Here is an 18,147-nt window from a genome sequence, read left to right on the forward strand (position 1 = left end):
TTTGGGGGTTGAGAGTTGCCTCATCACTTTGGGACTCTGGGACTTGTGGGTTGCTTTATAAACATTTATCTCTAACCATTATGGATTGCTCCATCAGGGGCCCCATATATACACATGAGGGTGCTCCATTGCGGGGGGGGGGGGTTTGAGAACAGATTGGACAACCGTTTGACCTGGATGGTATAAGGTCTCCTGTCTTGAACAGACTGTTGGACTAGAATACAATACCCCAATCAAGAAACTACCAACTCAGACAGTCAGCTAATCAAGGAACCACCCAGAACATTCCCTTCAACACTGCAAACCATTTGTACATAAACAGAGGGCAAACCCATTCCCTTCTAGTACTGATGTTGTCACTTAGTTGGGTAATGAAATGTCTGCGAGAAAACAACCAAGCTCAGAGAGCACCAAGGAACCCACATTGTGGTGCATTTTCAGCTTCTTAGTGCTGTCAGCCAACACTTTCCAATTTTGTCCTTTGATCAGGAGAGTCATGCTGCAAAGTGCAGCAAAGTCGTCTGGAGCTGTAGGATTATCTGCTCTACGCAAAAATGAATTAGCTTCTTTAATTACAGTATTAAAAAGGGGGAACTGAAAGTCAATTATAAGAGTCCCGGTCAATTGCCCATATTAATAGCCATCCAGGAAAAAAACATGGATCTTTTGGCTCCTGCTTGTGAACAGGCAACCATTTTCATTATTATTATTTTTTTTTGAAGTGCCTCAAAGAAAAACAGGAGATTTATAATAAGTCACTTTACAGCCCTGAATTTCTGAATGGGATGTGATGCAATGAATTAACAAAGCCAGTAGGGTCACTTTTGGGGCAAGACGATCCCTAAATCAACCTCTTTGTTGCAAAAAAAAAAAAAGGGAGGTGGTAACAGTCCACTTGAATTACTCAAGAAAACGAAACCAACATTGTGACAAACAATGGAAATATCAATAGTGAACAAGCTTGCACTGTGCTGAAATCCATCTGCCAAGCATCCAGGCACTCAGGTACTTTCATGTTTTAAAATAATTCAGGGTGATGGTTGATTGTCCTGGGAAGAGCTAGAAGATGCTTTTCTCCCCATTGAGGTCTATTGTTTTCCAACTATAGGATTCTCCATCAGTTTGAAGCCATTCTCTGACTGTTCTCTAAAGATCCTATATGTTCCTTGGGAATCTGTAATGGATTATCATGGAGGCCACCATCCACTGGATAAATGGGAGATGGACAGTGAAAGACATGATATTTGTACAAGTTTACCACACTTTGTTGGGATCAACAAAGCCAAGGTGGGGATTGGCAGATGCGATGGAATCTTCAGCTATTCTTTATGTGTATGTCATGTGTGTTGGATATAAAACAATGGGTAGAGCTTTGATCCTATTGATGAGGCCATCATGATGCTTTCAACCACACCTCTTGATAACTAAATAACTTCTGTTTGAAGGATCCACTCTCCCTATTACATCCATCCGACCCACCAAGATGGGAAGGCAGGGCATGTTGAGGATCCCATTGGTTGGGGATGTCCATGTGGTGGGACCTTCTTAGTGATGACTCCTTCTCTATGAACCATTCTTCCCCTTGAGGTGAGATTGGCTCCCACCTCATTGCTTTTCCAAAAGACCATGAAAACATAAGTTTTGTCAGCAGGTCTGGGAACCACAAATGGAGATACAGCTGAAAAAGGGCTTGATTTCATTGTGGTGTGGCTGCCATGGCGTATGTGACTAAGTTTATGGGTTTTTATGCTGTGGATTTTTAATGTTGTAAGTTGGAGTTGCCTGTGAGTTGGGAAGCCATATAAATGTATTTAATACATAAATACAGTTCAAGAGAGACAGTATGAGGGGATGGTTAAAGAATTGGACCACCACTGGGGACACCTCCTTCTCCTAGCCCATCCTCATCTATGGAAGCTTACTAGATGATATGGGACCGGTTATTCTCCTTTAATCCAACCTACCTAGGGTTTAAGAGAGAGCAATTTTGAGTTTCCTTCTCAAGCTTTCCCAGACTGAGATGTTTTGCTGATGATCTTTGCTTACCTTCTCCAGTGTCATCTCTGTGCTCCTCTAAAGATGGTGTAACTTGTCTGGTTACTACGGATGCAGCGCTTAAGTCCTGGTGGACCAAACAAGAGCCAGAACAAAGTTCTCAGGAGGCCCGCAATACTCAATGGAGGAGGCTGCAGGTGATCCAACAGTTTTCCTTGCTGCAACTGAAGCTTTAGGTGCATAGCATATATGATGGGCCCATCTTTTTAGAAAATCCCAAAGTGGATCCACCTGGCTAGAAATCCTCTACAGGTAATCCTCAACTTACAACAACAAGGGAGCCCAAAATTTATGTTGCTAGGCGAGATATTTCTTAAGTGAGTTTTGCCTTATTTTACGACCTTCCTTGCATCATTGGTTAAGTGAATCACAGCAGTTGATAAAGTAGTAAGCCGGTTGTTAAGTGATTCTGGCTTTCCCATTGACTTTGCCTGTCAGGATGTCGCAAAAGGGGATCACAGGACACAGCAACAGCGACAGTCATAAATATGAACCCGTTGCCAAGCTGAATTTTGATCATGTGATCATGGGGATGCTGCAAAGGTCGTAACTGTGAAAAACCATCGTAAGATAGTTTTTTGCAGTGCCGTAACTTTGTTTATGTTGATTTGGCCAATAAAGAATTCTATTCTATTCTATTCTATTCTATTTTCCATATATTCTATTCTATTTTCCATATATTCTATTCTATTCTATTCTATTCAACAAACTGTTGTAAGTCGAGGGCTTAATTTAACGATGAACAGAATGGGTCCGGAGCTGAAAGCAAACCATTATCAAGCCCTGGGACTCTGGCCAGCTGTTTTTGTGACCACTTGGACCTCCAGCAATGAGAGACACTCATGCAAAGAAAGTACCAGCAAGGAATATATATATTTTAAGGATGTTGGTTGCCTGGCAGTGGGATTCATCCACCCACCTAATCACACACGGAAAGAGAGTGATCCTTTATGTTTAGATCTTCTATTTTTGGCTTCTTCGTTCCAAAAAGGACATCTATCTTAGGACTCTTCTATCTTTTTTTTTTTTTTTACAACTTTCCCATTTTGTATGCAGAGAATGCCAATCTTATGTGCTGTTTCGCTGCTCCTGCCTCAACTCATGGACAAATATGAGTTTTTTAAAGAAAATCCACCTGGATGTCTTGTCACATTGAGATTTATTAGCCCTGATTTCATCAAGAGAGGCAGGAATTAGCATTGGTATGTCTGCCTGGCTCTCTGTCACAGTGAACTGCAGCACAAAAGAATGGCAATATCCTATCTACAGGCACACAACTTTTTGTTTGTTTTTGCTGTGCGAGCTATTTATTTATTATTCATACTTATTTGTACCTAGGAAGCAGTTATGGTGAAATTCCATCAAGGGGCAGGGTCTGTTGTTCGAAACCCGATTTTCCTAAACTGCCGAAAAAAAGCAATGCAGAAGAACGATAGAAAAGCTAACACAATTAAAATGCAATATTAATGAAGTGCCCCCCCCAAAGGAAAGTCATCAAATTGCTGCTGGGTTTCAAGCATGGGTTGAACAGATTGGGGAGAAAATTCTCAAATCTGTAAAAAAAAATGGGGTCAGAAGCTTCCCAGATACATCTTATATTTGTAGGTTGTCCTCGACTTACCGCTATTTCGTTTAGTGACTGTTCAATGTTACAATGGCACTGAAAAGTCTGACTCACAACCTGTCCTTGCACATATGACTGTCGTGGTGTCCCCAGGATCATGTGATCAAAATTGGGGCACTTGGATACTGGCCTGTATTACGACGGCTGCAACTTTGCAGGATCACGGTTCACCCTTTGTGACCAGTTCCTAATAAGCAAAATCAGTGGGGCAACTTGGATCTGCTTAACGACTGCCTGCTTCACTTAATGACAGAAGTGATTTGCTTAACAACCATGGCAAAAAAGGCCATACATTCAGGCACAACTCACTTTAACAACCATCTTGCTTAGGAACGGAAATTCCGCTCCCAATTGTGATCTATACATCTGTCAAGAACCTGGATGGACTCTACCATAAATTATTTGTAATCAATTAAACTCATTAAGGAAAGGGTTATCTTTTCGTAATGTAGGCACCTGTGGAAAAAAAAGGGTCTCCCTGAGCAGAACCAATTAATTGTTCTGAGGCAATTTATGGCACAAGACCAGGTTCCAGTCTGGGGGAGGAGAGTCTGCAGGAGCAGGACCAAAAGAGAACCATGATCTGCTATTCTGGAGCTGAGACCATTTAATGGGTAAATGTTAACCCTTCAACCCCCCCAAAGATGGTATTGCTTGGCTGGAGAAGATCAGAGAAATGGAAAGATCTCCCCATTTTTCATGACAGCTCAGTAATCTCCATAGGACAGAGGTCCCCAACCTTTTGGGCACCAGGGACCACTGGTTCTGTGGAGAAAGGTTTTTCCATGGACCGGAGAGTGCGTGGTTTTGTGTGCTGCCTGTATCCCGTGGATGGGGCTTTGCTCATTTGTGTGGACTGGTTGCTGGCATGCCATGGCTGGGTACCGGTCCACGGACCGGGGTTTGGGGACCCCTGCCATAGGAGACGTGGAATCAAAGATGATGGCCTTCACCATTTGGTCACAATAGCCATCTGGACATTTTTGATCCTGACTCTTGCAGAAGCCATCATGTCTATCCCTAGCCCAAACTATCAGATGATAGTAATCTGTGTTGTTTCCATAATTTTCAAAACACGCTCAATTTGTCCTCCTTTGGAATACCTCAACCAGGCCACCTCCAAATCTACCAGAATGTAGAATATTATATTCCTTTTTTTTTTTTTTTTTGTTCTTCTGGCTGGGTTCTCCTTCAAGTTCTGCTTTAGGCTGTATTTCCTACATGCTCCATTAAGCAAGCCAAACCCACCCTGACTCAGATGCTAAATATAGTTGCCCCACCTATGACAGTTTCTTCTGACTCCCTCATCAGAAGAGGTGAACCCAGGGAAGCTTCTATACTCCAAGGCTGTCTAAATCAGTGGTTCTCAACCTGTGGGTCAGGATCCCATTTGGGGTCGAATGACCATTTCACGGGGGTCGCCAAACAACGCAGTCCGCCATTTTTTTCCCTTTTCCCTAGCTGTCCTACTCCCTCTTATTGGTGGCCACACCCACTTGGGGGTCACCACAACATGGGGAACTGTATTATGGGGTCACGGCATTAGAAAGATTGAGAACCACTGGTCTAAATGCACTTTCTGGCCAACATAATTTGCTCTTATAATGCAGAAGAAACTCACCAGGGAGAAACAGGCATGGAAGGTCAAACTAAATCAGACTCCCTGCAAAGAGAGTCAGGCTGGAGGAAAAACAAGTCCTGGTTTAGTCTCTTTTGACAGCACACACAATCTGAGCATCAGCTCTTTCACCTAATGTCAGGAGGGTCCTCAGCTATTTTGAAAACTCTACCAAATTTCCTGAGCTTCCCGGACCCTTTTGAAAGATGAGCAATGCTGTTTTGCATCTGGCCAAATGGCTGCTTTTATCAATGGGGAAACGGGCTGAGAGGACCAACCTTGTTTTGTTCCTCTTTGGAACAGGCTGAGTCATTCGCAGCTCGCAAATGCAGATGGGTGTCTTGAGACTCCAGGCTCAAAATGGAAAATTTGGGCCAAGCAAACAAGGTTAATGGAAGCCACAAAAAAGGTCCTCAGTTATTACATTTCTTTTTTCTTTTAAAAAAACATTGTTTTAAAAAAAAAATTGAGAAAGGCACCCTTTTCCATTAATCTGTACCTGGCAAGCAGAATGAACTGGTATTGGTTCAACAAATGGGCTGGATGTGTAATTCTTCAGGATGCTAGTAGGAATTCTACGAGTTTGCACATGGATCTGGACATGCTAACTGATCGAGGTATTGAGAATCTTTGCAACTCAGGGTTGAAGGTGGGGTGTCCTTCGTGCTCCCTGAGATTGGTTGTTTCCTTGCAGATGTTTCATGACCCAACTAGGTAGCATCATCAGTGCTACAAGGTAGTGAGGTTTGCTCTGAGCAAATGCCACTCTCTTTTCGTATTGATGATGTTATCTAGCTAGGTCATGAAATGTCTGCAAGAAAACGACCAACCTCAGAGAGTACCAAAGACCCCACAGGCCCCAAAGTACCAAAGACCCCACATTAGGATCCCAAACTAATTCTTGGCTGTAGGATATAAGTGGAGAAGTTAGTCCTTCAAACATTGCCCAAACTACCAGTATCCCATCCCATTGATTATGTTAGGTGGGAGCTGTTAAGAGTGGGAGACCAGGAACAGCTTGAGGTGGAAATATTCTCTCACTAGATGGGATCATGGCAAGTACGGCATCTTGAATGCATGGTCTTCAGCATGATGCTATCACCTGAAAACTCCCCAAGACCCATAGCAGAGGTAGCCCAAAGGTAGCTTAGCTATTGCAGATCAGATCATCCATTCATTTAGCTCATTGTTGTCTAGTCAGACTGTGGCTTACCCAGATCTCAAGCAATGGAGATATATCCCATCATTTGTCACCCGGTCCTTTTAACTGGAGGATCAAAGTTGGGTCTTTGACCACCCAAATCACCATGGTACTATTCTCCCCTAGGGAATTTAACCTGGCCTGATAGAATATGGATAGCCTGAAGATGATGTCCATCAGGATCAACACTTCCTTGATGAGGGAGGAGAAACACCATTCAGAAGAACAAGAAACCTGTGGTTCTTCAAATGTTGTGACCCTAGCTCAGTGGTTCTCAAATAGTGGGGCGGGCCCCCCAGGGGGGGCGCGAGGCTCCGTAAAGGGGGGCTCGTTTGACCTCGGCAAATACTGTCATATTGGACGCACGTGACACACGCAAAGGACCCGGTTGGATAGACAGTCACGCGGGGGGGGGGCGCGAAATGTTTTCTTCTTCCTAGGGGGGGGCATGACAGAAAATAATTGAGAACCACTGCCCTAGCTTCATGCAAAACAGAGGTTTCTGTTCCTACAGCATCTTTCCCAAAAATTTGCCCACCGATATTGGAGGAAGCACATATATGCTGAGCTGCAGCTCCCAACATCTCCTGCTATATTGGATGAAGATGTTGGGATTCCATTGCAACATCTGGAATGCAATTGGTTTCAGGTATACAATATGGATATATCATCCTTACACGTACTGTGTCTTAGCAAACCTCTGAAAGAATTCAGTTCAAGAAATCCAAATCAAAACCAATGGTTCAAGAGAGACAGAACACTAATGAATTATATCCCCTTGAAGTGTACATTATATATATTACATCCCCTTAAGGTTCCTTTGTTATCAACAGGCAATCCTTCCTTCTACTGAACTGTATCAGAAACCACTCTGATACAGGTTTCCAAGGAAGCACCAAAAGAAGGAAGTGTACAGATCAAAAAAGTCAGAATGTTGCATTCCAGCTCGCTATAGGAAATAGGTTTTTTTTTTATTATTTCAAGTTTTCATAAAAATCCGTAAATTATTGAAATCAAAAGTTACAGAGGAAGTATGTAACTTTTTAATGGTTTGTTGTTTTGAATTTTTGTTTTTGTTTTCAGTTTGCTGCTGTCTTTTAAGATCGACGCAGGAGTTCATCGGAGTTATGTCCTACAAACAGGGGAAGTTCTGGAGACGTCAGCAGAACATTTTCACAAAGGAGGACAAGGAGGAGGAGGAGGAAGTGATGCGGGATTTTCGGGAGAGAAGGAGGGGGATGGGAGAGCTGAGTGGAGAAGAGAGATTGGCATTTGTGTTGACTGTTTGTGGTCATCGTCATCATCGTTTGATCGTTTGATAAAAAGAACACTGCCCGTCCTTAGCCGTTTTGTCTTTGTCCTTAGATCATTTTCATGTTGAACTTGCGTGGCGCATCAGCAGCCGAACTGATGCCTGCATCGGATTTCCGTGGGACATACTCAATTTCAATATTGTGCTTGGTGTTACCTTTGCCCCTGCTCCAGAGAAAGAGGAGCACCAGGCAGAACAGCACGACTCCCAGGAAGGAGATGAAGCCCATGGTGGTGGCAATGATGAGGGTCTTGATGTCAAAGGGGAAAGGCACGGTGGCACGCGTGCTGTTGGCATCACTCTCGTTTGGCTGGTTGGAGATGAAAGCGAAGGTCTTATTGGGTTGGTGGGGCCAGTCGGGGGAATAACTACGGACGTGCAGGTGAGCCAGCATGGTGTCATTGCCTCCAGCATTGCTGGCAATGCATAGGTAGGTGCCGTTGTCCTGAATCTGGGCGTAGCGCACCTCCAGAGTGCCATCGGGGAAGACAGTGAGCCGTCCATTGGTTTTGGTTGAAATGAGGTGCTTCCTTGGTGACAGCCACATGATGACTGGAGGTGGGTCTCCATCTGCACGGCAGATGAACTGCACGGTGTGGCCCTCGTCCACAAAGATCTGCTGGGGTTTGCGGTCCCGTATCCGTGACCGGCGGCAAATGAAGTAGTTTGGCAAGAGCGCCTCAGAAAAATCCTTGAACTGTTTCCCCTGGACAAATTCAGGAGTTGCACAGGTGGGTTGCCGCTTACTGAAGTTCAGCCTCCAGCGACGTCGGAAGATCCAGAGAAGTCGGCAGTCACAGGCCAAGGGATTGTTATCTATGATAAGGGTTTCCAGGTTCCCTACAGAGTGGAAGGCTGATTCTTCCAGTGTGTTCAGCAGATTGCCTGAAACGTTCAAGATCCGCAAGTAGTTCAGGCCCCGAAAGGCGTACGGTTCCACCACGGCGAGTTGGCCCCCAACCAGCTGGATCTCCTGAAGCCTGAGTAGGTCATGAAGCATGGAGCCTTCGATGCTGACAATGGGGTTGTAGGACAGGTTCAGAAACCTGAGATAGACCAGGTGCCTGAAGGAGACGTAAGGTATTGATGTCAGGTTGCAGTGGGTGATGGATAGAGATGTCAGGTTGAGTCCATACAGGCAGTTGGATGTCATGGTATCTAGATATGGCCAATGTGAAATCTCCAGGACCTTAAGTCGATACAGCCTCTTAAAGGAGTAATCCCTGATGGCGTTAATATTCAGGTGGCGCAACTGTAGCACAATTAAGCCATGCAAGTGAGAAAGGGCTTCCGTAGGGATGGAGGTCAAGTTGCATTTCTCCAAGGTCAGATGTTCTAAGCTGTTGAGGCCACTAAAAGCCCGGTGGGAAATATAGACAAGATCATTGTCCCCAACCTCCAAAGACTTGAGGTTGTACAAGTCCTGGAACATATAATCCAGAAGAATCACAATTTTGTTCTCACTAATGTCCAACTTGGTGAGGTTGCTGAGTCCCGTAAACACCCCAAGGGGGATAAGTTTGAGCCGGTTGCTCCTGAGACCCAGAGTCCTGAGGTTGAAGAGGTTGTTGAAAGCCCCGGGCTCAATGCCACTGATAATATTCTCATTTAACTCCAACTCCTCCAGGTGAGGAAAGTTGACAAACTCATCCTGGTTCAGAGTCTTGATGCGGTTTTTCCCCAAATCCAAGAGCTTGGTCTCGGTGGGGATGCCCTCAGGAACGGTCATGTATCGCTTCCGGTGGCAGGTCACCGAGCGTTCCTGGGCAGAACAGTCACAGCGGGGTGGGCAACCCGTGGCAGAGCCTGAGAGGATGGATCCCAACATCAAGATGAGAATTGGCTGCCAACAGGCCAAGATTGGGCAATACATGCTCCACTTCCCCGCCACCATCCTATCTTTTACCTGCAGAGGAGACAGGAGAGAAGAAAGAGAACAGAGTTAAAAACCAAGCGCATCCGATTCTCACAACCATTGACAACCATTTGTTTAGTGACTGTTTGAAGACAACAGCCGTGAAAAAAGGGACTAGCAACCTGTTGGTAGGCACCCAGCTTGGCAGGGAGGAGGGATTGTGGGAGAATATTTAAAAATAAATATATATATATATATGCTTTTAGTATTATCATGTAATCATATTTTATATTTTATAATTATCATTGTATAATCAATTGCCTGAGTAGATGCTTTGAGTATATAGGGAACATACAAGCCTCAGGTGGAGGAAGGGGGGAGAACAGGAGTTACCATGGGGCCCAGTGTGAGTCACCATCTAGGAATTGTTTTTAAGTACCTTTTGGTGCCTGGTACCCCTACTGGATCTAACAGGTGTAGAAGATGGGAGACATCTCTCCTCTAGAATTGATATAGGATAGTAGGGGAGGGATCTTATTAGTATAATGTTTTCTGTTTAGGCGCTTCTGATAGATTGTAGACAGAGCCTAAGCCAATGGGGCCATGGGGGAGGGAATGGGGCGTCGCGATAGGATATATAATAATATGTGATTTGGGAATTTGGGGTGTGGTTCAGTGCTTGGCTACATTGCATTGCCTTCCTGAATCCACCACGCTTTGCAAACCGTTATTTTTTTAGACTTGGATGTGAAGTCTAATAAACTTCCTTTCTATTTGTAACTCAGAGTGGATTTCAATTTGTGACTATTTTTGTGTCTAACAGGATCAAGCACAGGGTTAGCCTAGTGTTACAGCACAACTGCAACTGCACAACTCCAAAGTCTTCTTTGGAGACTTATCTTATTTAAATCAAAATGAAAACAAATTTAGTATTTGTCCTGACTTGGCACTCCTGTGCACTTGTTACCAATATTCAGCAACATCATATTGCTCCACATTAGAAGATGACAAGTTCTCGCTAGGTATGGTCAAGGATCTGAACAACAAGGCCCTCCCTATTCACCAGGATAATGTGCATCCCATCACAAGATTGAAATTTCACAAGATTGAAATCCCGTAGGCCAGCATGGAAAACAGCTGTTTACTTAACCTCTACTCAGTTTAACTCTGTGAATGCCTGGAGAGTTACCTTCTTGCAGCCTGACCATTAGTCATCCCTCTATCAAATCACCTGGTTTTAATTTTCCTCACTCTATCTGGACAAAACTGTTAAAAGAGTTTTACAGCTTTCCAGTGCAAAAATAAGCCCCCAAAATAAGCACACATTCAAAATGAGCAGGAGGCATTGTTTAAAAAAAGCTTTATAAAATATATATAAACATGATACATACAGTTTCATTCAGTTCTTGGCAAGGTGGTAGAGAACAACAACAATTAACTCAGGAGATCAGGACACAGGGAGAGACTAAGATATGCCCAGACCTAAGCTGGATCTCATGCCTCACACAGCCAATACTGTGTCTTAATCAAAAACAGTTCTCATTGCCTGGTTTGTTGGTATGGCTATTCCAGTTCATAAATTCTTACACACTGACACTCCTCCCTTTATGCCTGGAATAGACATAAAACCAAATAATTTAATACTCTTCCCACGGTGTACTCCACCCAATGGCTTGGTCATTACATCTGCCAGATTGTCATCTGAAGAACAATGAAGCAAGCAAATTAGTTTACTTTTGATGGCTTCTCTGACATTACAGTACTTGATGTCCACATGCTTGCTTCTACTTTTCACTCTGTCACCTGTTGCCATTTTAATGCAAACAGCATTATCTTCAAATACTGTTACAGCTTCTTTAACTTCTATACTTCAATCCTTTAACAGCTATACATACCAGGTTACCTCTGAACAAAGTTCAGACAGAGCAATAAATTCTGCTTCCGCAGTAGAGATGGCTACAGTTGTTTGTTTTCTGGACTTCCACCCAATCAAAGTCCCTCCAAATAATAGTACAAACCCAGAATTGGACTTTCTGGATTGCACATCATTGGCATAATCTACAATGACCAGTGCATACCTGGCTCCTCCCAAGCTGGCTTGCATTGGTCCTACTCAGGACTTTTTTTGTCATAGAACGGAGTTCCGGCACCTTTTTTGGATGGAACCTTGTAGGGTAGGCAAGGCAGGTTGTATGACATGTGTGAGTTCCGGCACCTTTTTTTTTTTTTTTTTAACAAAAAAAAGCACTGGTCCTATTAAATCTGCATGTACCAGCTCTAGAACCCTTGTTGTCTGCCTTTTGCTCTTCTTGCTCACTGGGAATATCTTGGATTTCGATGATTTACATACTGCACAGTCTAAGTATGCCTTACACCCTTTCAAGTTTAATCCCTCTGCAAACTCTGGCATCCTTTGCAACACTCTGAAGCTGGCATGGCCATGCTTTCTGTGCGAGAGATGAATGCATGAATCACGCTGTGCCACATTACCAAATGTTTGGGCACATTGAATCTTTTGTGCCTGCAATACATAAAGATTATCCTGCTTTATGCTCTGAGCACGTACATTCCCATTTCTTTTTATGAGACATTTCCCATCTACAAATGTGGTCTCAAACCCTTGTTTGTCAAGACTGGAGACACTCAGTAAATTATGCTCCATTTCAGGCACACACAATACATGATTAAACCTTTCCTCCAGACACGGAATCAGCACACTGCCTTTTCCCATGATTTTTGCCTTCTGGCCATTTGCTAAGGCCATTGCATCTCCTCCAGTTGAATCCAATCTGGAAAACAACTTAGAATTATTAATTATTTGACTAGCCCCATTGTCTATTAACCATTTGTCTCTGCTATTACAATAGCTAACTTTTGCAATAGCAGCTTTCCATTTTCTGTTATTCTTCTTTGTAAACAGTTTTTCTTTAAATGAGTTTCAGCCCCACAGAAGAAGCATTTCTTTTTCTCCTGTTTATTCCTCTTGGGAATTCTCTGCTGAGATGTAATCCGATCTCTGCAGACAGTTGGTCTGCTGCTCTACTCTCTCTGCTCCTTGGACCCTCATCTCAGGAATTTCTCCTCATGGCTTCTTCTAAAATGGCATTTCTGTTCTTCAGAAATCAAACAGGCTTTAAGTCCTTCCATACGTAATTCCTGTTCTGGTCTACATTCAAAAACAATGGCCATCAAGACTATTCAGTACCAACAGCACCTTCTGAGATTCAGGAATCTGCATTCATTCCTCCCTGTTCCAATTCAACAAACAGTTTCTGCATGTGGAGCAAATGCTCTTCTATGCTCTCTTGTGGCAGCAGCTGGGCTCGATTGCCTGGATAATTGCACTATATTGCATGCTGAAGCATTCACATGGACACTTGTCAACTTCAACCAAACTTCTTTTGCAGTTTTTAAGTCCGCTACGTTTAAGCATTGTTCATCCTCCACACTTAAGATGATGTAAGCCAGTGCCTTATCATGCCTCTTTTGATCTGCCGCTGGGGTGGATTAATCGCAATATCCCAGAGCTCCTTAGCTTTCAGGAAGCATTCCATTTTTGCAGCCCAAATAAGATAATTCTTTTGTCCCAATTGAGGCAGAGAGCTCTCCTTTAAATCAGCCATCCTTGCAAGCCTTCAGCTGAGCAGCCTTTTTCTTTCTTATTTCACTCAGACAGTCCTTCAGCTTAATTACACTCCGTGTTGAGCCTCAGTCTTTTTCTTCAGTCTCCTGTATTGTGTACAACGGCTGGTTGGGATCTGGGCCCATAATCAGTTGGAGTTTTACAACTTTCCAGCGCAAAAATAAGCCCCCAAAATAAGCACACATTCAAAATGAGCAGGAGGCATCATTTAGAAAAACTTTATCTATAAATATATATATAAACATGATACATAGTTTCATTCAGTTCTTGGCAAGGTGGTAGAGAACAACAACTAACTCAGGAGATCAGGACACAGGGAGAGATTAAACCAGGCCAGACCTAGCCTGGCTCACATGCTTCACACAGCCAATACTGCGTCTTAATCAAAAACAGTTCTCATTGGCTGGTTTGTTGCTATGGCTTTACTTAACCTCTACTCAGTTTTTAACTCTGTGAATGCCTGGAGAGTTACCTTCTTGCAGCCTGACCATTAGTGATCCCTCTATCAAACCACCTGGTTTTAATCTGCCTCGCCCCTATCCGGACAAAACTAGATGTGATACTGGAAGAAGACCCCCCCCATATCAGTGGGGATGGAAAGATTCCCCTTGTTGTGATTATGGTGCTGATATGTAAAGTGTTAAACATACTGTGTGAGATGACATGCGTTCTCTGGTTCCCTACAACAGGAGTCCACAACCCAATCCATGGACCGGCAACAGACCGTGGCATGCCAGCAACTGGGCCGTGCAAACAAGCAAAGCCCCATCTGTGGGATGCAGACAGCACAAAAAACCATGCCTCCTCTGGTCCACGGAAAAATCTTTTTCCATGGAACCGGTCCCTGGTGCTCAAAAGGTTGGGGGCTGCTGCTCTAGAACAGTGGTTCTCAACCTGTGGGTCGGGACCCCATTTGGGGTCGAACGACCATTTCACGGGGGTCGCCAAATAACGCAGTCAGCCATTTTCCCCCCTTTTCCTTAGCTGTGCTACTTCCTTTTATTCTATTGGCTTTTGAAAGCCAATAGAATAGACTCTCTTGAATAGAATCTAATTCTATTGGCTTTCAAAAGCCAATAGGAATTGTCCAGGCTGTCTTTGCCCTGCTGAGCCCACCAAAAGTCCCATTCTGCAAACGGTGCTGCACCAGTTGAGTAGTCCTCGACTTACGACCGGTTGAGTAGTCCTCAACTTACAACTGGTTGAGGGGTCGCGGCATTAAAAAGGTTGAGAACCACTGCTCTTAGAAGATCTGCATGAAGCAACACCGGAGGCGATATCTTGGATAGCTGCACTGGACATCCAATTATGGATTCCCTGCCGTAGCTCCGCAGAGGTTTTGGATATAATTACGTGGATTGTGTGTGTGGGTTTACTTCTCTTGTCATGTTCTCATCATGCACTAAATAATATGAGGTTGAGAGACTGCTTATGTTTTCTGAGAAACCCTGTTCGGGGACCCTGTTGTGTCTGGTATATCAAATTATCTGGCAGAAGTGATGGCTTTGTCACGGCTTGCAATCGTAAGGCAGCTCCTTCGCCTTACCAGAAGGATGCTAACACGTGATGCCCTATGACTTCTGGGGCCTCCATGTTTTATGCTGCTCAAGCTTTTACAAAGGATTGCGTTGTGTTGATATTGCCTATTGTCCCGATTTTGATCTGCAGCCCCATGAGCCATGTTTATCTCCGTTGTGATGTACATGCTCAGCATTCGCTGTGGCTATTCCTTTTTATGGCTGTGGATGGGTGGAAGCAGCACGTTCCTGTTCGACGTTTGGAGATTGTCAAATGCTATTTATGGCTCTTGAATATGTACCGTAAATGCCGGCGTATAAAGCGACTTCTGCGAGCGCTGAAATCGGCGTCAAAGATGGGGGTCGTCTTATACACCGAGTTGTCTTATACACTGGAAATACTGGTAGTTTTCGGCGTATAAGACGATGTTCTAGGAATGCGGCTTGGCAATAAAGACGGGGGTCGTCTTATACGCCGGGTCGCCTTGTACGCCGGCATATACGGTACGTTGCTTTCATGGCGTCTGTTTAGATTCCCCCCCCCCATTCAACAGAGATGTACAGTTCCTGCTTCAATTTCTGCAGGAGACACGATCCTGACAGTACCAAAGTACCAGCAAGACACTGATGTTCACAGAGAAAACTCTTTGAGTTGGAGGTGCTTCGTGATGAAATGTCAACACATGACATGATCATAGTCGTCTTAAAGAATATAATAATATAGGCAGTGACTGACTGGATTCAATTCTTCACCCACCTATAAGATAATTGCTCTTATTACCTCAAGTAAAGGCACGTGCTCTCTTCTCCACGGAGTATAGTAATCGTGCTATCAAATATCCCTGCAAATGATAACTTGGTAAGTTATCCCAAATGATAAGAGCATTGATAACATCCATCTGAGCTGATATCTTACTTACTCTCCAATAACATCTGGAGTGCCACTGCCTCTTATCTACCTTACATATCCGAAGAATCAGAGAAGGAAAACAATAGTTTCACAAACATCTTTTTATTCTTGTTATACTCATTTAGATCTGTCATCCTGCAGATAAGAGGATGTTGTTTTTGCAAGTGCAAGGAAAAAGAAAGAGACTAAAGAACAGGCATTTTCCTTTTAGGAGAGAGGGAAAGGAGAGGGAAGAAACACAGTCTCAGACAGGTTAATAAACTTCCTAATGATTCTGAATAAGAACGGTGTAGTAGATACTAGTCTAGAATATTTTACAGCCTGACAAGTAGAAAGGAGCATCAATTGTAATCTGTTGCTTTTTGGTATGTCTTTGTGTGCATAGTTTTAGACCACAAACTTATAGCATTTATGGGGTCCTCTTGCTAAGAATGATCTTTGTTATTTTCCTTAGGAATTCCCATCTACTGTAGTCTCTGCGTTGTTGAGAGAGACACTGAAACAAAGAAAGAGAGGAAGGAGAAACATCACTTGCCAAGCGAAATAGAGTCATCAAGGTTACCAAAGAGCCTAAAGAGTCTAATTAAGATGAAGATGAAAGCTCATTATATTGAAGAGAACTTCAACAGATGTTGGAATTGAAATGTTTCATGGACAGCCTCTTGATGAAGAGCTAATCTTCCAACACAGGGAGAGGAAGAGTGTACTTGCTAAAACAAGACTTTTTCTTTTAGATGATTCATTCAAAGGGATGATGAATTCCCAGAGCGGACTTCATTTCATTTGAACATCCGAGGAACATAGTTCTGATTTACGCAAAGAAAAGAAGACCAAGCACGACTCTTAATGCAGGAGAGACCTTCTCCCCACCCCAGTTCTCCTATGCAACACAGGAGCTGAGCGAGCTTTAACCGTTGGGCCGCATCAGAAGACATCAGCAGGGAAGGTTCTGCCAGCTTAACTCCACCAGACGTCCTATTGACCTCTCCCCACCAAACCTGCTGTTCAGTCAGGCAGCCTCAGGATCTAGCCGAGCTCCCTATCCTATTGTCAACATCTTTGCTTGATCTACCTAATGAGGAGGGAGAGATTGTTGGGTGGAATCCATTTGGATTCCTGTCCCAAGCTCTTTAATGCCGCGACCCCCCAACCGGTCGTAAGTTGAGGACTACTCAACCGGTCGTAAGTCGAGGACTACTCAACTGGTGCAGCCCCGTTTGCAGACTGGGACTTTTGGCGGGCTCAGCAGGGCAGAGACAGCCTGGACAATTCCTATTGGCTTTTGAGAGCCAATAGAATTAGACTCTATTCAAGAGAGTCTCTTCGATTGGCTTTCAAAAGCCAATAGAATAAAAGGGAGTAGCACAGCTAAGTAAAAGGAGGAAAAAATGGCGGACTGCATTGTTTGGCGACCCCCGTGAAATGGTCGTTCGACCCCAAATGGGGTCCCGACCCACAGGTTGAGAACCACTGCCCTGGAGAGACATGGAGAGTCCAAATGACAACTTTGTGGACCTCTTTAGGAAAAAAAGTACAGTAGAAAATCCATGGATGCAAATTGACAAAATCCCGCTTCCAACTTTGATGTGATAACCATGATGACTTTTGTCGCTCCTTCTGATAGCGGCCAGCAATTTCTTTTCTGTCTTCTCTTCAATATGCAGAAGCTGTTCCCTTCCTCTCCTTCCTTCTTAATCTTAATTTCCCAAAGCTGAACAGATTCGTTTCTTTCTGCTTGCTCTTCATGTCTTCCAGATGCTTTATTGTTGGTACTGCTCTTCCCTGATAAGTTCAGTGTCATTAATATATTTGAATATATTTATCCTCAGAAAGCCCTTGGATGAGAGAGAAGGTCCACTAATTCATTTTCTTTTATTATCTTGAGCTTCATTTATCTGGCAATGCGCAAAAACAACATCTCAATACATTTAGATAACGAGATGGTGATAATAAAGAGGGGGACAGTTTGCAAAAGCTGGTGTCTGCAAGAAGCAGGTTGTCCAAACTGCAATGGAGGTGACCAAGACAGGCTGGGAATTATGTTCTTCTGGGTTCAACTTCTCCTATGTTGCTTGTACGGAACTAATAGGTCAAAAAGAACATTAGTCTTGAGATGCTGTGAGTGGGACACCTTCCTCCTATTGTACTCATTTCTGCCCTTAGACCAGAAGGCTATCTGTAGTTAATTTGTCTTATCCAGGAACTTCAAGAACCTTCCCTCTGAGGAAGGTTGGGGCTGCCAACTTCCTCAGAGGGGGTCAACCTATTTTCCAAAGCACCGAAGAAAAGGACAGGAAGAAAGCAAGAGAAGGAATGAAAACAAGGTCTGAACTCCATGCCCCGTCACTATTACCATCAAAAGACCCACAAGTTATAACAAATAATTGTTTCTAACTGTGTATGCATGTGTGC

General features: G+C 43.7%; 1 protein-coding gene across 3 annotated transcripts in view; it reads right to left on the reverse strand.

The window, feature by feature from the left end:
- Positions 1-7,249: 7,249 nt before the first annotated feature.
- The window catches only part of LINGO1 (leucine rich repeat and Ig domain containing 1), a 272,719-nt gene continuing 261,821 nt past the window's right edge, over positions 7,250-18,147 (reverse strand). For all 3 annotated transcript variants that reach the window (XM_039337635.1, XM_039337636.1, XM_039337634.1), the window contains one exon: positions 7,250-9,716. In XM_039337635.1, coding sequence (XP_039193569.1) covers positions 7,860-9,704 — 1,845 coding nt within the window. In that variant the 5' untranslated portion in view covers positions 9,705-9,716 and the 3' untranslated portion in view covers positions 7,250-7,859. The remainder of the gene's footprint in view (positions 9,717-18,147) is intronic.

The sequence above is a fragment of the Crotalus tigris genome, unplaced genomic scaffold (genome assembly GCF_016545835.1).
Source record: "Crotalus tigris isolate CLP2741 ecotype Arizona unplaced genomic scaffold, ASM1654583v1 scf7180000017683.1919423, whole genome shotgun sequence".
Taxonomy (NCBI): domain Eukaryota; kingdom Metazoa; phylum Chordata; class Lepidosauria; order Squamata; family Viperidae; genus Crotalus; species Crotalus tigris.